Below are 21,914 nucleotides of genomic sequence, written 5' to 3' on the forward strand. Positions count from 1 at the left end.
ATGGATTTAAAGTCCTCTGTGACACGTAATTCTTTATGCTGACTGTGGCAGTCTAAAACATTGGTCATCCTCTTTGCCTTTTTAAATTTTTACATACTCATTAACCCTAGGCCAGAGATTAAACCTGGTTAGTCATCTGGTGAGATCTGAAGGAACCTTGAGCTCAATTGTTTTATCTTTTCTGGAACTGATTTATGTTTCAGAGTATCAGCATGAAAGAAAACCATAGATGGCCAACCACCTCAAACTCCTTGGCCTTAAACAGCAAAGGTGTGGTTTTGTTTTTGATGGGTTTCTTTGGAAAGGAGCAGATTTTTTTTCTTTTATAAAATCTAGAGTATTCAACTGTTCAGCTTTATCAAGATCCACTTATTTTTCATTTTTCAAGTCTCTTTTCACATGGTTCTTTGAATGCCTTAGATCGCCTTCAATCCTGTGTAAAGAAATACTGCCATATTTTGCAGTGATTGGATTCTTCAACTCTGACCAGAAAAAGAAACTAAATTAGATTTCAACTTTGAGGTCTCTGATCTTGTTTAAGACTGTGAATTCATCCTGATTGTACCTATATCATAGAAGTTTTTTTTTTCTTGGACAATTAACTTATCATTTATTCCCCAAGAGAGAAGACATATAGTGTTCAGACACAACCAAGTACAGTTTGACCTGATTCAGATGGCTTAAAAAACAGATTCTCCTGAGCACTAGCCTGGTCCAGAGGACAGAAATATCATAGATGTTTAATTCTGGATTCAGACTTTGGGTTCAAATTCTACCTTTTCTATTTACTACCATTCTGTGCCTGTTCCCTCAACAGTTAAGCTGGAGAAATTCTAAGTATGGACCTCATAGGCTTGAGGTGAAGATCAGTGATACATGTAGGACACTTAAGCAGTGCCTAGCAGACTATAAATCTTCAGTAAATGTTCAGAACATGGCCACTGTTCTGAATTGGCTGATAGCCTTTTTAATCTAGGAATGCCAGATGAAATGGCTGATTTATACACAACAGGTATTCTTAGGGTACATGCAGAGCCTACCTGGGGTCACACACACTCATGTAAGCCATTGGCATTTTACATTTATACACCTAAGAGTTGAAGTAGGCTTCAGCCCCCCAATTTTGACATACACGTTTTGATTTACCCTCCTCCTCAACTCTCTATTTTTCTTTTGGCCCCACCTGATCTCTGAAAATGTCCTCAGTCATCAATACTCCCTTCCCCTTTGCAAATTACCTGTTACCCAGCTTAATTAGTAGCTTAACTTTTGGCTAGTGATAACACATAGCAGTTAAATCTGATTTACTATTACCATGTTTTGCGAGGGAAACAACTCGATAACACTGCGTAACTGTCAGCAGCCCTTGCTTAGGGTGTGTTCTATAACCCGAGCCTGGCTTCCTGTCGGGCCAGTAGTGCCTCATAACAAACCATCCAGAGGAGATGTATTATTTGCCTTTGCTCCCAGTCAACTGAAAATACTTTAGATTATCTCTAGTGTGTTCATTTCTTCTTTTTCTTCAGCACATTTCCCTTCTATTGTTAAGACTAACCAAAACTGATGTAATTTCTAAATATTCTAAAAGTGATTTCTTCATCTATACTGCTACTCATCACTGAACTAACCCTGGTACATGGGCATCGAGGCAACTACATTTCTCTTCACTCTTAAGACTTTGTTTTTCAGAACAAACTAAATCTACCTGGCATATATTAGATATGGCTTTATTTAATACAAATAAAAATTTCAGATCATCCAAGTTGGTTTTTTTTTCAACTTATTCATTTGATGGTCTAAACCATTTAAGTCCAATTTATTTGAGGCTAAATAAGGGACGTGCATTCTAGAAACAAGCTGTATGGTATTCTGGATTCTATTTTCCTTCTGATATTTTTCTGAATTACTTTGAAACTTAGCAATTCCTTGTTCCCTCTAGACATTCCAACCTACCAGGGAAGTGCTTTCCTGGGGCTGCGCCTTCCCAGAGCAGCCCTTTTATGTCTTCCTGCAGGTGGCCCCAACAGACTGTAGCACACTCTTTAGCTTTCCTTTCTGACATCCCCTGACATCCCCTAGGGATGTGCTCACTCACGGCATCACAAAGCCTTTCAATTCAGTGGTTGGGTGAGCAGTCAATAACCAACTGAGAAACTTTCCTAACTAGGACACGGCTACATGGCCAGGTAGCAAAGAGTCATGCTGAACAAGAAGTAGGTGTTTACCTGGTCTTTGCCCAAATGGAAATGCCACTGAACCAGAGACTCCGACTGGACTGCCCCGTTCCCCTTCGACTCCATGTCTCTTCCTTTTCTTGTTCTACGCTCAATGAGTAGAAAAATGTTCATTCTCATGAACTCGCCTGAGTGATCTGCCATTTCCTAAATGGTCAGGAAGAGAACAGAGACCTTGAACCTGGCCATCTCTAGCATGAACTGCCATTATTTCTCCTAATGCTCCAGCTGCTCCAGTTTCTCCTGGCCCTTCCGATCCAGCTGCCGTTGTTTCCTCTGGCTCTTCAGTTCCAGCTGCTGGCGCTTCCTCAGGTATTGGTGCTCTGCCTCTTGCTCACATCTTGGCCTTCCGACTCCCACCTACTGGGAGAAATTGACCAATGCTGTTGCTGAATCTGGATCTGGCACCTTTTAATTGTTCTCAGAAATTACCTCCATGAGGGGCTTAGTCCTCCAGCTTGGGGTCTTCTCTTTGGCTTTTGGTCCCTTATTCTGCAAATCTAATTTTGCCATCTCAGCTTCTTTAATGAGTTTTCAATTTTTTTTGTTCTTAATTCAATTAATTTTGAGCATTTGTGAATTACTTAGTACCGACCACTGACATTTTTCTCTTTGGCAGTTTTACTAATTCATTCCATATATTCTAATTGCCTTAAACTCTTGGGCTATAAACACAAAGTAAGAATTATGCCAGCCTTCTGTGATCATGGAATAATAGAAGGAGAGAGAGACTTTAGAGACTGTTCCAACTGCCTTGTTTTATATTCAGGAAATCCAGGCCACGAAGGGTAAAATGATTTGCTTGAGTCTCATAGCTTATTGGTGGCAAAGCCAGAAGATGTAGATTTCGCATCCAGTGTTTTGACTCTTTTTTGGCAAAGGGTTAATTCTGTGGACACCAGTGTGAATAGCTGGAAGCTTTCAGTGAGGAGTATAGTGCCCAGTTTTACATAAGTGGTCCTTGTCAAGGAGTAATAGAGTCAGAGAGCCACTGAGACTCAGGGAGCAACCTGATGATCACATCAGTTTGTCTTTAGTTTTGTTTTTAAACAAATGATTGGAACAAGTTCAGTATCCTAAAGAACATGCCCTAGAAAAGAGGTTCTCCAGTTCTAGTATAACACTGAATAACACAGGTAGAAAGACTCAGGCCTTCCTTGTCTGGACCTTCAACCAGAATCTTCTAGTGTAGGCCCCAGGATATGTTATTTCAGAGTTTTTTAGGTGGTTCTTGTGTGCTTCCTGGATAAGAATCACTGCTGTTGAGTTTAACAGTGTTTCTTAAAGGGGGGCGTCAATTTAAAAGGTGTATTCTGGGCCCCCTCCCCAGACCTACTATCATAGAATTCTTGGGAATGGGGTTTATATTTAAGATCCCTAGTGATTTTGATGTCCATTAAAATATAGGAAAATGCTGATCTGGAAGCCAGTAAACAAAAAGCCTAGAGCAGTGGTTTTCATGTCCCTTGGTAAGAAATGTATTTTACATCATGGTTCAAGAAATCAACGTAACTAAAGCAAGATTTCACAAGTCAATACTTATTTTACTGAGGTTAGTGAATGCTGATATTCTCCATTCTAATCCATCCTATTTCCTTTTTTCAAAGTAGGTAGTCTAAACTGAATTACGCTTGTTAATTCTACCAGTCGTAGATTTAAAACTTTTTTCTCGAATTCCTCTACTTTTCCCAACTACTGCGGTTAAACTATTAACACCTGCTGGGGTTGCTTGCCTATGAAGAAGGTCCACTTTTGTCGCAGTCATACGATGCTGTGAAAAAAGTGGATTGCCCTTGTTCCCTGGCCTTGGGAGATCTTGCCATCTCTATGCTGCCGCTGCTACTGCTGCTGCTGGCTTGTATCACTCACAGGGCAAGTAATAGAAAAGTCAACCCCAACTAAATGAGGTTAAAAGAAAAAAAAAAGGAATTCAAAGAGTGGCTCAGTTCGGGTGCTGTTTGATTCCAGAGTCAGACGATACCACCCGGATCCCGCAAGTCTGTCTTTTCTGGGATGGCCCCAGATGTGGCCGTTTCAGCTGTCTTCACGAGGGCAGCAGCCCCAGCTATGTGCTCTACCACGCTGAGCTGAGAACGGGGAGTCTTGCAGATTAAGCACAAGTCTCACTTGGGCTGATTAGACCCCATGTGCTCTCTGCTCTCCAGAACCCACCACTGGGGTAGAGGCACAGTACTGGAGCTGGGGATGGGGTTGAATTTCATGCAAGCCACACAGCTGAGGATGAGAGAGGAATGGTTTTCTAAGGGGAATTGGAGCTACTGCTCCCAGCAGCAAGAGGAATGGATGCTGGGCACCAAATGCACATGTCATCTCTAGCCCGTGTGTTTCCATGCTCTTCCTCTTGGCCTTCTGTTTCCTTAGTTATGATAAACCTTTTGTTGCTTTTATCCCCACCTGTGGAAACCAGTATAGTGTACTGAAGTCCCCGATTTAATTAATTGAGTGCCAAGTAGCCACTGTCAAAATCAAGCACAGACAGCCCTCAAGGGTAATGATGGTTTAAGTACTTTAAAAGAATTGATTAAAATTCACTACAGGAAATGACTAGTTTTTAAATGAAGAGGAAGAAATAGTATAGTTATGGGTGAACCAAAAACTAGACACTCGCTGCCAGCACTCCCACGTGTGGTGGGCAAGCCTGCGGAGTCTTCCCGGCGCCCTTTAAATAGCCTGTGGGCCTGCGTCTTTTCAGGAGGCATCTGAGCACCGTCAGTGCCTAAAAATATCGAGTGACCACTAACAGATGAAGAGGTATACAAGTTAAGTACAAAACTGAAATCTGACCAAGAAAGCTCAGCTGAGCCTATTGTTCACCTTTCACGATGGCTTTATGTACAATCTCATGCCTTCTCTCTCTCAAGCCTTCTGTCACGAAGCAGAACACAACTTTCTCCAAGGGGGATCAGAAAGTGGAATTATTTAGTAAAAATAATGTTGATCTGTTAAAATAGAGGGGGGTTTTATTTATTTTTTTTAGAAACAGTCTAACATGGAGAAAGAATGGTAACCTTTAAATAATCTTTTGTAACGATTCTGGGTTCTAGCCTCCTTTGAAAGAGTTTAGTGTAAATAAGCATTTAGTACATGAGCAACTGAATTTTCTATTTTTTCCTTCCATAATAGTGTTAGGTTCTCTGCTGTGTCACACATTGCTCCCAAGTGTTTCTAAGATCCATGCTTTATACACAGTACAGTGACCCTGGGCTGTACGTTCTGCCCTGGCAACTAGCCTGTCTAGCATTCAGATTTTTTCAGTACTCACTATGCATAGAAAATCCATATCTGAAACAATTTTTTCACTTTTTCTATAAAAAAGATACAAAATAAGTGCCCTAAGGTATGTATTGTTCTCCTAACTTGGTCTGTAATTTTGCATAAAAGCTTTGAATTCTCATAAATTTGGTCTCTTTTCTAACAATATGCCCATTCTTTTCTAATTTTCTAATTTCTGTCTTTTGAAAGCTACAGCATTTTAATTGCTTGTGGAAACTAATTGGTCTCCTGTCCTTGACAGTGATTTCATTAAAATCTGAATTTTTTAATGAAGTTTTTCGTATTTATTATTATATTTTGGTCTACAGTGTGGCTTGACCTACGAACCCAGTCTACCGTTGAGAGTCTTAGTAAAAGAATTCCAGGAAATAATAACTTTGTCAAGGTAAGACATCTCTTCAAAAGTATACTATAAAAATAAAAATTCATATTTAAAAAAAAAGTTTAGCGATTTCACCAGGAAGACTATTCAGCTGTTACATCTTATTGTGCAATACTTACTTGATGCAATTTATAGAATGTTTCTCTGCAGATAATTGAGGACAACTCAGGTCTTTACCTTTCCATCTTCCTTGCCCTGTGGTAGACTGGAGGAATAATACTCCGAGGTTGATAGGTTGGAGGGGATTATAAGGTGTCCCCGTGCCTTAAACCATACTCCCTAGGAAATACTTCCTATGATTTAACCATGCTTTCCAAATCCTTCTCTCTTATTTTTCTACTATCCATCAAAGAAAATTCTGGATGCTTTTGAATTTTGGGGCAACTGGATTCAGGGAGAGAAGGTAGAAGGCTTTCCAGCCTTTACTTGAACTCCTCTTCTGCTGTCTTCATATGAAGAAGCCAGTAAAACAATGCCTGATTTTCAGTGCTTATGTACATCTCTCTTCAGATAAATGAAGGGAGAGAGAATTTTTGAAACAAGTGTGATATTTTTCTCAGCAAGGTCAAGGTCAAGCTCTTCTAGTATCCAAAAGGAAGTTCTGGGTTTTGGTTTATTCCCTTTATATTTGTCAATGGGACTCTTAGGGCAGTTTCTTGCAGTTCTTGGTTCTGAAACTAGTGCTCAACTCCCGTTAATTCCAGCAATCTAACAAACCATTTCCCATTCTCACCTGCCCAAACAACTTCAGGCTTGTCCTGAAGACACCCTTAACCATTTACTAATCTGTTTTCTCGGTCAACCTGCCCAACCCTCATCCCAACTCCAACTGCGCTTTGCTTCAGGAAATGCATATTTTTCTCTCTAAAGCCATTTTAGGCAACTTTGACACGTTCTACTTAAATAATGAAGATGAGATGTTCTAATGCTATATCTCTGTAGTGGTTTGTGGGATGGCCCTTGGTCCTTAAAATCAAAGAAACGTCACAAAAATGATTTCTTTTTATTATTTTTGAGCATTGATTTTTTTTTCTAGGAAAGCTGGAAAACTGTGAGTTAAGATTCTTAACTTATAAGGTTGCATTAAAGTATTAAATCCTTTGGTTTGAGCTTTTGTTTACTAAGCATATCCATAGAGATGAGAAGGAAAGGGGACCCCTTGCTGTAGTTAGGTGATAAATGAGAATAGGATTCAGGGAGGGAAGGATAGTTGCATTATTTTGACGTATGTATTTTCTTAACCACTTACACCAGCCCTTATAAATAAATTTAGTGCCTAATATACTAACAAAAATGAGTTGGACCTCATCGTTCTCAAGGAAGATCGATAAGCCCATATGTGTTTCATTCTTACCCTTTCACCTTTATTCAGTTCACCCTCCCTTTGTTCAATATATTTGCTGAATTCAGGCAACTACTTTTCTTTTTTTGTATATACTAATTTTTTTTTAGTTTACTGAGGTCACATTGGTTTAGAACATCAAATAAGTTTCATGTGTGCTACATTATCTTTTGACTAGCAACTACTTAAATAGAACATCTGTGTTGCTTTAATGTGGTGTGTCTTTGAGTTCTACTTTATTTTCTACTAATTTTATGTTATTTGAATACATATGTGTGTTGAGTATGTATTTATGTTATTTTTTTACACATAAATATATTGCTGTTAAGTCATATGCTTCAAAACATAGTCTTCTGGTTATGGTCATTAGTTTATGATTGGATATACTGATTTTCAATAGTTTATCACTTTCATGGAATATAAAATAAAAGGCACAGTTTTGGGCTAGGTTCTGTGTATATTACTAATTCATCACAAATGTTACATCACATCTGTCTTAACTATCTAGATTTCAGGGTGCTGTGTCATTTAATTTTCTCTTTGCCTTTCTGCGTGGATGTTCTTTGAACTGCAAATATATCACTCTGACCTTTGTTCATGAGCATGCTTTTCTGTGCCATGAGATAGGAAAACTATTTTTTTATCCATAATACCATGGGATTGCCTTTAGAGCCATTGAATATTTTCTGGTTGGTTGCGTTTTTTGATTTGGTATTTTGTTTTATTTTAAACTGTTATGAGTTTAACTTGCTGGCTGAATTTCATAACTGTTTTTAGTCCAAGACAGGCCTTCCGCTCAGCACTTACTTTAGTGCAGTGAAACTTCGTTGGCTCCTTGACAATGTGAGAAAAGTTCAAAAGGCAGTTGAAGAAGATAGAGCTCTTTTCGGGACCATTGATTCATGGCTTATTTGGGTATGTTTAAATATAATGTGTGTATGGAGAAATTTTCAGAAACTTTTTAGACCACCTTGCTTACCATTTTTTTCTACTAAGAGTTCAAATTTTTTAGTTGGCAACATTGTTAAGAAAAGCCACTCATGAACCCGCAGAACATTTCAGCCTCCATTTGAGAGATATTTTTGCCTCCTTCCTCTCTGCCTCTCTGCCTCTCTGCCTATCATGCAGTTCCTTGGTATCCGCAGGGTATTGGTTCCAGGACCCGCGGAGGATACCAAAAGACACAGATATCAAGTCCCTTAGTCAGCGGTTCTGCATCCATGGATCATATACTACTGTAGCATTTATCTTAAAATTCCACATGTAAGTGAACCTGTGCATTTCAAACCAATATTGCTCAGGGGTCAATTGTACTTCCTTTCCACTAGCCATTTCTTGGAAGAAATAACTATTTAACATGATAAAACACCTGGGCTACTTTTAGCATTTACTTTCTTTTTTTTTTCTTTTCTTTTTTAATTAATTTATTTGGGAGAGCTGGTAATTAGGTTGATTTATTTATTACTGTGTTTTAGAGGAGGTGCTGGGAACTGAACCCAGGACCTCACGCATGCTAAGTATGTGCTCTAAGCCCGTGAGCTATATACTCTCCCTCTAGCATTTACTTTCAACATCGCACAGCTGTCTCTTCATTAAACTGCAATATGAAAAATCACAGTGGAAATTTCTGCTATATAATCTTTTTCCCAGAGCTGTACATGGATGAGTAGAAACAGACATTTCCCAGCTATATCTTAAAACTACGTATTTTCTCCCTTCACCCCCGCTCCCCTCACGTGCACATCCTCTGCTATTTTTATTGTGGGCATTTTCAAATAGACCCAAAAAGCAGAGGGAATACTGTCATGAACCTCTAAATCAGTGAGTCAGCTACAGCCATCGACTGTGGCCAGTCTTGTTTCAACCATAGCCACATTCTCTTTCTCCCCGTGGATAATTTTCAGGCAAATCCCAGGCATAGAATTTCATTTGTAAACACTTCTGTAAGTCTGTGATTCTCTTTTTCAACATTCAAGGGAGCTTCAAGGGAACATTGCCCCTATTTCTCACGTGTCAGATCCCTGGAGCAGATCTTTCAAAAACCCTATCAGGAAGTGGCGCCTTCTCCAGCCCTCCCAGTGCTTGGCCAGGGCGGGTTGTGCTTTGTGCTCATGGCCAGCAGTCTTTATACGTGTCAGTCACAGTTGAAATAGTTCTGACAATAGTTCTCAGAATTTCCTGGAGCCAGAGCAAGACAGGATGTGGGAACTGTGAGCTGCAAGAGACTCGAGGCTGTACCCCTAACTTGATGCCATTTCTCCACTTTTGTTGCTTTCATACCTCTTATTTCTTCTACAGAAAAGAAAGCAGCCGTACTTGCAGTTCAAGTCCAAGGGTATTAACATTAGAGAGTTTAAAACCCTGCTTTCAGGATATGTGCCTGGGTCAGTGCCAGCACAGCCCAATGAGAATCGTTATTACAAAACACACGTGTGCAAGTGCACACGCACACACACACATGCACAAACACAAGCAAACAACAACAGCAACACAGGGTTCAGTAAGATCCTGAAGAGGCAGTCATTTCAATGTATTTCACTTTGCCAAATTTAATAAGACTCTCCATCTTCCAAAGATGAGAGAATGAAAACAAAACAGAATTTTTAATCCATCATTAGCTAGAACTATGCTGTCCACATAAAGCTACTGAGCTGCATAAGGCTATTGAGCACTTGAAATGTGGCACATTCTGACTCGAGATGTGAGTGAGTATAAAGTACACACTATATTTCAGAGTTAGTACAAAAATGGAAGGTATCTCAGTAATCATTTTTTATATTGAAAGGGTATTTTGGATATATTGGACTAAATAAAATATATTGTATTATTAATTTCACCTGCTCCTTGATGCTTTTTAAATGTAGCAACTAAAACATTTTAAATTACATGTGCAGCTCCCATTATGTTTCTCTTGGACACTGCTGAAAACTAGAAAATTCAGTAATTGAAATGTTCCGTCTTCCTGTTTTATGTGTTCTGCTGCTGATTATGGCTCTTGACAGAGTGTAAATTAAATTGCAAAAACATACACATTTAACATGTCCTTTTCATTCTGTCTAGAGCTTGACAGGAGGAGCCAGTGGAGGTGTCCATTGCACGGATGTAACAAATGCGAGCAGGACAATGCTTTTCAACATCCATTCTTTGGAATGGGATAAAGAGCTCTGCGAGTAAGTTGTGTTTTGTCCTAAGAATAGTTTTCCAAATAGGTTACCTATTTGTAACCTAAATCTTACTATTTTCAGATGTCAGTGGAGCACCAAACTTTAATTGTTGATATTTCAACTACAAAATACAAGTCTGTGTCATGTATTCTTTTAAAGGAGACTAATACTGCATGTATAATAAATAGGCCTAATTAAGTAATTGTCTTGATTATTCTTCAAGAAGACTAGGTTCCTTTCGAAAAGTACTTGGGTTTCTGTGTGCTTTTCATTTTGTATTGATTTGTTTGTATAAAGTTAAAACGTTAAACATCCAAGCATACAGTGTGTTCTGCTGGCTTATGTATTTGTTACTATTTAACTCTATACTCAAATATAGCCGTTTCTAATTGTTGTTTACATTGGTTTTTTACCTTTTTCTTTTTTGGTTTTTTACCTTTAAATACATATAAATGTTTCTAGATGTTTACTGACAATAGTGTTAAACACAGTCTTTATTGTTTTTTAGATTTTTTGAAATTCCAATGAAAATTCTTCCAAATGTCCGGAGTTCTTCTGAGATCTATGGCCTAATGGTAAAAAAAAAAAAAAAAAAAAGCTTTACTATTCAGAAGTCAAAAGTCAATTGTGTGCTGTTTTTTATTTTGAGAGCTGTGAATTTTTTGTTAATGTTGGCAGTATGTAAAATAAGAATTTAGTATTGTTTAAATAGTTTTATAACTTAAATTCTTAAGAACCCTTCCTACCAATGGATTTTATATTTTATAAACCTTAACTGGCTTTTCTTTGAGTATTTGAAAGTATTAATGGATAATCTAATTATACAGGATGGCAGGGGAATGTTTGAGCCAGTTTATTTTTTTAATCCAAATAACTGTTTAGCAGTTGTGATGCCAGCTTTTAATTTACAGGAAAGTCTCGTCACATTTTTTCCTGTTGAATCTCTTCTAATAACCAAACCATGTTTCATCTTAGATTCTTTGTCAGCCTGAGCAAAACTTGAGCAAAGAAACTGAAAGCAGAGTCTGTTGCTGATTTGTGATTGCTAATTAAACGGGTTTTCATCATGGACATTTTTACTGTTGCTTTCATTGAAACCCACAAGAAAAGCAGTGTCAGCAAAAAGTACACTTAGCATCATTGAGTGTCTCTGAATACTCAGCAGAGATGCAAATCTCTAAGAGGATTTGAACTGGTGTTTAAGCTCAAAAATCTAGAATTTATGGTAAAATTTAAGAATGTCTAAGATTAATTGCAAAAAATGACATTCCACAAAAAATATTAGATACTCTTATAGACTTTATTATTTAATTGAGTTATTGAATTGAATACTCAGTGTTGTAGATAAAATATAAGCAAGAATTCTTAAATGTTTTAATTATAATAAAGCCTTTCAAGGCAACATGGAATTTTTAAAGGGAAGCACAGTTGCTTATCTACAATTTCAAAGTGCTTTGATGATTTCATAGCTATCTACAAACTGACTTTAGTCAGAGAAAAAAACTTTTCTTGAGAAACAGTTTCAGAGGATGGTTGAAAAAATTTCACTGGCCTAGTTTCTCTTGCATTTAAATATTATTGCTTCTGTCCCCCCTCTCTCCCCTTTGCTGACTGTAGAAAATCTCTCATAGCCTGGTGAGTAGGTTGCCCACCAATTACGCTACCCATTCATTTGGAAAAGATACAGTGCATTTCCATTTAGTTTTAGTCAAGCAGAAGTCCGTTTACTTAACAGATTTATCTAGAATCTTCCATGACCCTCCAAATTATTATAAGCTGTAGTCAAGCATTAGGTGTTTTTAAAACTTAATCTTACTTGTTTATTTTTTTAAGAATCTCATAAGATCAAGAGTGAGATTTCACGATAAAACATGAAGGTGATTTTCTGGAATGAGAAATTCTAATGGTCCCCATTACAAAGTACAGCTGTGATGTGCTTTGGGCTTTAGCATAACAGGGAAATCAGATGTAGTCTTTAAATGTCCTGAACATCTATCTTGAATGTTATCTTGCCCAACCTTTCAGACCAGTTAGTTGGAAATGCACTGTCACTTTTTCTGCATGCTTCACCAGAGGATATTCCCAGGAATCCTCCAGAGATCCCTCTCTGCGAAGGAAAAGGAGCGCTTTCTGTGCCTGACCACACGCATACAGTAGATCCTGCTGGTTGTTCGATATTTTCAATAGTATGAGCAAGGGCTTCTTTCTGTATTTAAGTACATCAAGATTTACAGCCTCTAGGTTTCCTAATTCTCTCCTAGCCCTTTATGGAATTTACCCTTCACTTATCCAGGTTCAGATTTTCTAAGACTATTTACAGTAAATAAAAAGACAGGTCTTGAACTAACCAGAAAGCATGAAAGAAATAAAATGATAACTACTACCTAGAGGGTATTTTCTGTTTTGTAAAGGGTTTCCACACAGATGCTATTATTTCCTTGTAGCCATGTGAGGTGGCCTCTATTTTTACCCTTGCTTTAACACCCCAGGAACTGGAAGCTCCCAGGGGCCAGGAGACTGGCTTCCAAATGGCAGGCTGAATGGTCGGGCCAAAGCTTTTGTTTGGCACTCTTCCTGGTACATCACCTGTACTTAAGGGAACATATTCCTTTCTCCTAATTCCCTAATACCAGTACAGATTGCTTTGTATGAGTGTAAAGTATTCCTTTAAAAATTAAGTTTGGTAAACTCCACAGTCAGCCACTGAAATCTCATTTTCCCCCCTGGAATGCTGGCCATCCTTGATCAAAATAGAAACCACTATTCATCACATAAATTAACTCTAATTTATAAAAAACTTGAAGGGTGATGTTGGTTATGAACAAGTAATACCCAGTACCTGAACACTCTTGTATTTCTTTTCTTTTCTTTTTTTTTTTTTTGGTGGGGTTGTGGTGATCCAATTGATTGATTTGTGAGTAGGACTAGGGATTGAAGCCAGGACTTTGTGCTTGCTAAGCACGTGCTCTACCAGCGATCTATCCACCCTGTGTTTCTTACTTAAGCAGTTTGGGTAGGAAGTATAGTTGATAAAATGCAACATTCCAAAGTAAATATGTTCCATGCTGTTTGATAGCTATTCATATGTTCATTTAAAAGGATATGTTAGTCTTTAGTAGCAGGAATAATAGCAAAGAGCAAATGGACTTTGGCATTCATATAAGCTCAATAAGGCCAGTCCCATTTTGTAGATAGAGGCCTAGAGAGATTTCAGCGGCCTGCTCAGTGACTGAGTGACTAACCAGGAGTACAGCCCGCGTCTCCTGACTGCCAGCCCGGTGTGTCATGTCCACGCTCCAGTGCCATGCCTCTTCCTGCCATTCTAGGAATCTTTCTGGTGTCTGTCTCTCTGAACCACTCATGTAGTTGAAACAATGGCTTTGTCTTGTCTGCCCACATGCTCTGGCATGTTGCTCTTCGTGTTCGTTTCTGTTGCAGTTATGTTAGTGGAGCCAACAGTTTGTGATTATTCATAATCCTTTTTTTAAAATTTTATTAGAAAGCTGGGGCCTTGGAAGGTGTGCCAATATCTGGGGTAAGTCTCATCACCAACCATCTCCCTGCGACCTCCCTACCCCCAATCCCTTCCATGTTACAGCTTTCCTTAATCAGTCTGCTGCTTCCTTAACTGTGAAGAATAAATAGAGCAGCAGAATTGGCTAATTCATGTTCTTATGTGACGCAGTGTGGGCCACTGAAAATTTTCTGAGTAAATTAATTGGAAATCTCCCTTCCCGTACCTGTTACCTCAGAGGAGTGTTAACAAATGTGAAAATGGCCAAGTGGAGGCAATGCAGAGAACATAAGACAGTTCATTCCTTCATAAATAAAGAAGGAAAGATAAATCTTATGGTTCTTGTAAAAAGGAAGTTAATAGTATTGTCTTAGTCGGTGTTCTTTATTGTCATTTATGCTTTCAGTGTTTGGGGGACCAGTCAGCTGCATTGGTGGGACAAATGTGCTTCCAAGATGGACAAGCCAAAAACACGTGAGTTTCAGAAATCTGAAAACCAATGGTGTTTTGTTGGTTTGTTTGTTTTTCCCTTTGGTGTTTTGAATGAGGAAAAGCTTTTGAAGTTCATCTGAGCTGAAAATTAGTAGCTTCAGAGTTCCAATAAAGATACAAAAATGTTTTCCCATTTGTATTTCTTCATCTCCTTCAAATAAAATACATTATGCCATATGTAAACACACTGATGAGGCTTGTGAAAACCATGATTTATAAAATTCAATACTTTTTTCATCCAGAAACTAAATTTTGGTTTAAAGTATTCTTGCCTTTTGGGGAGCTTGTTCGGGAATGGGAGGAAGGCTGAACAGAGGGGAGGAAGAGTCATAATTAACTACAGTTTTCAAGGTATTGTTCCTGTCCTAGACTTTCTCGCTAATTGTAAAGTAATTTTATTTGTGTGGGACTTTCAGTGTTATTTCCCTGGCATTGTGCTTTCTCCCTATTACCTGAAGTTTTTTCTTTGATAAGAAGAAGAAGGAATGATGGAAGTAGAGATTTGGTGCATTTTCCTCCTAATCTCATCTTACTACTCACACGTGCAGAGTCTGTAACAAGCCACATATCTAAGAATAATAAGATTATTCCCACTTTAGTAGGAGAATACAGATGCTCAGAGAGGTTATACTAGCAAGTGAGAGAAGCAGTCTTTGCACCCAGATCCAGCTGATTTGACTTAGCCAGGGCACATTACTGTCCCCTGCTTGGAAAAGATTTCCATAGATCCGGCAGGAGACTGTCTACATTTACTGTGCTTTTCTTTCCTAATTCTCTCATCAGTGTTAACTTCAGTGGTTAGTTTCTTCTTTTGTGAATAATGGAACATCTAACATCTTAGATGAAATGTTCTTGTAGTCTAGCAGGAGCAGCTATCCTCATGCAAGAGTGTGATATTATTTGTGTGAGAATTTTTGGTGGGGAAAGGAGATATGAATATTCTGTGCAGGTCGTGGTATCCTAGGTTACCACAAGGAAAGCTTGAGTCAGCGAGGGTCTGGTAACATAGTCTATGAATTCTGGGTTCCAGGTAGTTGAATCAGGAATCAAGAGAAGTGACGGAAAAGTAGGCTATCCCCTCCGCCCCCTTCTTTCCTCCTCTGCCAAGCACTCTAATGCTAGTAAGTCAGATGGTATCTCTATTTGTCAAGTACCTAACACAGTAATATAGAGCACATGGGATCCAATAAAATTGCCTGATTTTCCTTCTCTTTATACTCCCCCAATCCCTTAAGCATTATCAACCAAGTCCTGAATGATGCATTTAAGTTAAGGACGGCTTGTTGAATATCTCTGCAGCTCCTCCAGGTTGAAGGAGGGGAATAGCCAATTGTAAGGTCTTTCAGTTCATGTTTGTCTTCCTGAGGAGAAAGAACACAAACACACAGTTCATCATATTATAAATCAGAACGTATGTGCCGTGAGACGCTTTGAAGTACTTATGTTGGGTTTCATAAGGAGGGGAGAAAAGTCACAAAACATTATGTTAGTAATGAGATGTTCTAAAGAATGCGCAGTATGGTGAACACATCGAACACTGACCAAAGATGCATGTGGGAAAATGGAAGGCTTTGTTTAAAGACTGTAGAGAACATTTGGGTAGGGAAGTGGTTGTGGGAAAATAAGGCTAGGATGGTGTTGTGAAGGCCTAAATTTCAACTAAGGAGTTTTTTCTTGAAGGCATTGGGACACTTCTGAAGGTTTGTGAGCTGGTGTTCAGAGTTCACTTAATAATATGATCCTGGGTCAAAGTGAGGGGAGGCTAGAGGCAAAGAGGGCATGGTGGAGGCCACTATGCCATCTTAATAACAAGGACAAAGACTATGAAGGTGAGGAGAGAGAGGGAGGCTGTGGGTGAATGTCCATGACACTGCAGAGGGACAGGAGACAGGAAGCATGTATGAAGTCTAGTCACCTGGACCTAGTGGTTAGGCTTAGCCAAAGTAGGAAACGCGTCCAAGTAGAAGAATTTCTATTTGGGACACGGTGGTACTGAGAGGTTATATATCTATCTTACACATTTGGAAATGGGGAATGAGTTCATTATAAAAGTAGAGGTTTTGAATTTCCCGATTTAGAGGTGACTTTTGAAGCAACAGGACTAGATGAAAATACCAAGAAAAAATATACAGGTAGAGGAGATATTTTTAAAAGTAAGAAACGCAGGGATGGAGAATGCAGACAAATAAGAATGTAGTTAGTCATTAATGTGGTGATCCCAGGTAGAGATACTTGAGGGGTGGGGTGCTTGGTCAGCAGTGCAAAATACTCCATAAAAGTCATGGAGGCTGAGGCTGAGAAATTAGGTCTTCAGTGGTGACCTCTAAGAATGAATGAAGCTTTAGTAGAAGGCTCAAGATGGAAGCCAGGTTACTGTTCAGTATACAGAGTGTTTGTATGGGGACTAAATGGGTTCAGACTTCTCCTTTTAAAAGCATGGGGGAGGATATATAGCTCAGCGGTAGGGCACATGCTTAGCATGCAAGGAGTCCTGGGTTCAATCCCCAGGCCCTCCATTAAAAAATTAATTTAAAAAATAAAATGAAAAGCATGGAACAGACAATTAACTTTTTTTGTGAGTATCTATTAAAGGATATTAAAATATATAGCTTTTTCAGCATTATGGAAGTAATAAGGTATAGTGATTTATGTGTTTAAATTCGTAAATATGTCATTACCTGTACCTAGTGTTTTTTGACTAGTGTCTTTGAAAACTTAGATACTCATCCTGAATGTGCTGGCTATTCATCAAGCAGGCCCAGAATCAAGCAGAAGAGATAGGCTGTATCGGGCTAATTCTTATTCACAGCAGTGGTGCCTGGAAAAAATTGCCTTCGATTTCTGTTTGCTTCCACAAGACAAATACAGCTCTTCGGGTCTGTTGACTTAGCGGTGACTGGTCGTAGTGTCTGCTGGGATCCCCTTCCTTTGGACTGAGCACTCCCTCCCCCTTCTCCTCTCTGCCCAAACGTCGCAGGGCACAGTGGCAGGGCCCACGGGGAGGGAATCCTGAGCTCAGGCAGGGCAGCTGTGGTGAGCCGAGGGTGACTGTTGCAGCCAACTCAGCTGAAACCTGTTGCCATGTGACCCTTGCTGTATCAGTTTGGTCTACTTATCTGCCTGGCACAAGTCAAAACTACTCTCTCATGTCCAAGCACCAGATTTGCAGAGTCCAAAGTTGATGCTGATAAGGCTACCACAAAAATTCACTTCCCATGGCAGCTGCGTTACATGCTGGCTGGGACTCTCCCACCACTGTTAGAATGCCCCATCTGGCACTGAGAATGGGAAGGCTAGGCTGGAAATAGCCTTCCCCTCTGTGCCTCTCTTGTGCCCAAAGTCCAGCTCCACTTTCCCGCACCCTGGACCTAATGGCCACTGTGTGCCAGAAGATAGCGGCATTTCTTGCCTTATGACTGTACTAACGATGGAGCAAGGCTGGCGGGCCCCGTTGCCAAATGGCTCTTAAGTCATGATGCTTCACTCCATGTGGTTTAGTAGTAACGTAACTGTGCCTGCATTTAGGATTTGTTGTAACTAGTGGTATTTTACAAACATAGCCCTGGGCTATGACTAAGCACCACATACTATATGTGCATTTTTCTATTAGGATCACACTAGGTACATTTTCTTCTAGACTGTTCTTTAAAGATTATTCCAAAAGAGTATGTGATGTTTGTTAGCTTTGGGACGTTTTCTAAAACTTTAATATAATTACTTTTATTATACTAAGTTAAATGTCAGTTGAAATTTGTATTCATACTATTTACTTTTTGTAAATAATTTGTATTATTTACTTTTAATAAAATTGTCCTACTATTCACTCTCCCCCAACTATAGGTATGGAACAGGCTGTTTCTTACTATGTAATACAGGCCGTAAGGTTGGTTTTTTCAAATTAAGAGATTGATGAAAGTCTTCTTTAACTTCATAAAAGTAATGCTTGAACATAATTTGCTATTTTGAGTCAACAAGCTTTTATTTAATTTTTAACAGTTTAATTTAGAACTCAATAAAAATGATGAAAATCACTAAATTTGAATGGTTCTCTGAATTTTATACATATGTTTTTAATTGTGTTGATGGGATATCTGCCCTAGGATCTTGTCAGATTCTTAATGCAAATCAAATTTGGAACAAGGGATAAACTTTTTGTACCATTTAAATGTGGTGTTCTTAATACTGGTAATTTTGACTGTTAAGATTTATTTTCTAATTTGTTATATTTATTGAATTATGTTTTTGCTTTAAAAATATTATTGAATTATGTTTTTGCTTTAAAAATATTCTTATGCTCTCTTTTTGTTTTCCTGACTGCTGAATCCTTTTTCTCTTTCCTACAGTGTGTATTTTCTGAACATGGCCTTCTAACCACAGTTGCTTACAAACTTGGCAGAGACAAACCAGTATATTATGCATTAGAAGTAAGTACTTTTCATTCATTATACATAATATGACAAACATTCAAAGCTAATGAAAGTCACAAAGCTAAGAATGAGAAGCAACTCCTCATCTGTTAAAAAGTTCTATCATGAGATTGCAGCAATTCAGTCACATCTTCAGGCTCCACTTTTAATTCTAGTTCTCTTGCTGTTTCCACCACATTGGCAGTTACTTCCTCTACTGAAGTCTTGAACCCCTCAAAGTCATCCATGAGAGTTGGAATCAACTTCTTCTAAACTCTTATTAATGATATTTTGACCTCTTCCCATGAATCACAAATGTTCTTAATGGCATCTAGAATGGTGAATCCTTTCCGGAAGGTTTTCAGTTGACTTTGCCCAGATTCATCAGAGGAATCACTGTCTATGGCAGGTATAGCCTTACAAAATGTATTTCTTAAATAATAATACTTGAAAGTCAATATTACTCCTTGATCCGTGGGCTGCATAATGTACGTTGCATTAGCAGCATGAAAACAACATGAATCTCATTGTATGTCTCCATCAGAGCTCTTGGGTGACCAGGTGCATTGTCAATGAGCAGTGATATTTTGAAAGGAATCTTTTTCTGAGCAGTAGGAGTGGACTTAAAATATTAAGTAAACCATGCTGTAAACAGATGGGCTGTCCTCCAGGCTTTGTTGTTCCATTTCTAGAGCACTGGCAGAGTAGGTTTAGCATAAATCTTAAGGGCCCTAGGATTTTACGAATGTTAAATAAACATTGGCTTCAACTTAGAGTCACCAGCTGCATTAACCTCTAACAAGGGAGTCAGCCTGTCCTTTGAAGCTCTGAAGCCAGGCATAGACTTCTCTCTAGCTATGAAAGTCCTACATGCCATCTTCTTCCAGTGGAAGGCTGTTTCGTCTACATTCAAAAATCTGCTGTGTGTAGCCACCTTCATTAATTAATTTAGCTAGATCTTCTCAGAAACTTGCTGCAGCTTCTACATCAGCATGTGCTGCTTCACCTTGTACTTTTTATGTTATGGAGAATGCTTCTTTCCTTAAACTTCATCAACCAACCTCTGCTAGCTCCAGACTTTTCTTCTGCAGCTTCCTCACCTCTCTCAGCCTTCGCAGAATTGAAGTGAGTTAGGTAGGGCCTTGCTCTGGATTAGGCTCTGGCTTTAAGGAACTGTTGTGGCTGGTTTAAGCTTTTGTTCAGACCATTCAAACTTTTTCCATATCAGCAACAAGGCTGTTTCACTTTTTTAGCATTCACTGGAGTTCTACTGGAGTGTTCCCTGGAGTAGCACTTTTAATTTTTTTAAAGAACTTTTCCTTTGCATTCACAACTTGGCTAACCATTTGGTACAAGAGACCTAGCTTTCAGCCTCTCTCAGCTTTAGACATGCCAGCCTAACAAAGCTGAATTATTTCCAGCTTTTCATTTAAAATGAAAGACATGTGACTCTTGAACACTTAGAGGCCATTATAGGGTTGTTAATTTCAGTATCATTTCAGTATTGTTTTGTCTCAGGGAGTAGGGAGACCTGAGGAGAGGAAGAGAAATGGGGAAAGTCTTGGTCAGTAGAGCAGTCAGAACACACGCATTTATAGATTAAGTTCACTGTTTTATATAGGCAGTTTGTGGCACTCCAAAACGCCAAAAATCACTGATCACAGATCATCTTAACAAATATAATAATAATGGGGTGGGGAGGATATAGCTCAGTGGTAGTGTTTAGCATGGGCAAGGTCCTGGGTTCAATCCCCAGTACCTCCATTTTAAAAAGAGTTAATAATTAAACCTAATTACCTCCCACACACACACACAAAATAATAGTAATGAGAGTTTAAAATATTGCAAGAATGACCAAAATGTGGCACAGAAACACAAATTAAGCAAATGCTGTTAGAAAATGGCACCAATAGACTTGCTCAATGAAGGGTTGCCACAAAACCTTCAATTTGTAAAAAAAAAAAAAAAAGAAAAGAAAAGCAGTATCTGTGAAGTGCAATAAAATGAGGTAGGCCCTTAGTGTGATTTGTGCCTCTGTGACCATAAACACTGTTTCTGCCACTCTAGCCCGAGAGTTCACTAATTAGATCTAATAACCCCATCATATCATTGGTTCCAGGAGCATGTATTAAAATATCTAGCTCTTTTCCAAATGAATCATCATCAAGCCAGATCCCCTCCAATTTGTATTTGCACAGATGACCTTTTATTGATCCAAATTTAGGTCTTTGTTTCTTCCTGTTAAATTTCACGATAGTGATTTCAGCCTATTCTGACACTGTGAATTTTTTTCACTCTGTTATTCTTGCAGTGTTGTCTCATCTGGAGAGGTAACACCTCTATGCTTTATGATTTTGTTCCAATTCATGTAAATTTTTTTTAGTTTCATAGAATTTTAAAGTGGAGAGGGACAGTAGATTAGATAACAGGCTTTACAGCACCCTGCTATCTCCTTGTTTTATACACGAAGACAAGTGAAATTGGAGTCATTTGATCAAAGTGACTTTTGACAGCTAGTTAGTAGCCGATGCTTTTATTGGACATAAAAGTCTAGATGCCTAGGCCACCCCACTGTGCCATCTCCTTCCTTGTAAATCTGAATATTCTGGGTTCCAGTCTCCCAAGTCCAGTGTTCTTTTCACTGGATCTCACATAAGTCACACCCTTCTAACCTAGCAACTCAGCCACCACACACACACATACAGTTCTGTATTAACAATAGTAGATAGAATTATTTTCTTTTCCACGTTTCTAATTTTTTTTCAGTTAACAAACATTTTTTAAATATTAAGGAAAAAAAGATCGAAAAAAGTGCTGAGAGTAAAGCTGTATTGGTACAACATTTTCTCAGTAAGTTTATGCAAATTCCACTTGGTCACGCTTCTTCCCCCACCCCCTGCCCCCTTTTTTTGGTAAGTGCTTAAAAAGTGTATATTTAATACTCATTTCTTTGACAGATTGTTGTTAGGCTTGGCATTCTGAGATATTAAAATTTTACTTTCTACCCTTTTTGAAAATGGAAACTATACCTGCCCATCATAGTTTTTAGTCTTTCATTCTCCTTCTGCTGATTTGGAAGCAAAAAA

At 38.6% G+C, this 21,914-nt stretch overlaps 1 protein-coding gene across 4 annotated transcripts in view; it reads left to right on the forward strand.

Moving 5' to 3' along the window:
- GK (glycerol kinase) overlaps positions 1-21,914 on the forward strand; it is a 66,880-nt gene that overhangs the window by 25,838 nt on the left and 19,128 nt on the right. For 2 of the 4 annotated variants that reach the window (XM_072955588.1, XM_015243703.3), the window contains exons 5-13: positions 2,463-2,546; positions 5,837-5,913; positions 8,030-8,167; positions 10,313-10,422; positions 10,925-10,991; positions 13,916-13,951; positions 14,337-14,404; positions 18,263-18,305; positions 18,766-18,846. In XM_072955588.1, the coding sequence (XP_072811689.1) occupies positions 2,463-2,546; positions 5,837-5,913; positions 8,030-8,167; positions 10,313-10,422; positions 10,925-10,991; positions 13,916-13,951; positions 14,337-14,404; positions 18,263-18,305; positions 18,766-18,846 (704 nt within the window). The remainder of the gene's footprint in view (positions 1-2,462; positions 2,547-5,836; positions 5,914-8,029; positions 8,168-10,312; positions 10,423-10,924; positions 10,992-13,915; positions 13,952-14,336; positions 14,405-18,262; positions 18,306-18,765; positions 18,847-21,914) is intronic. The other 2 variants (XM_006209417.4, XM_006209418.4) reach the window with 1 other exon arrangement.

This window comes from Vicugna pacos, chromosome X, assembly GCF_048564905.1.
Source record: "Vicugna pacos chromosome X, VicPac4, whole genome shotgun sequence".
NCBI lineage: Eukaryota > Metazoa > Chordata > Mammalia > Artiodactyla > Camelidae > Vicugna > Vicugna pacos.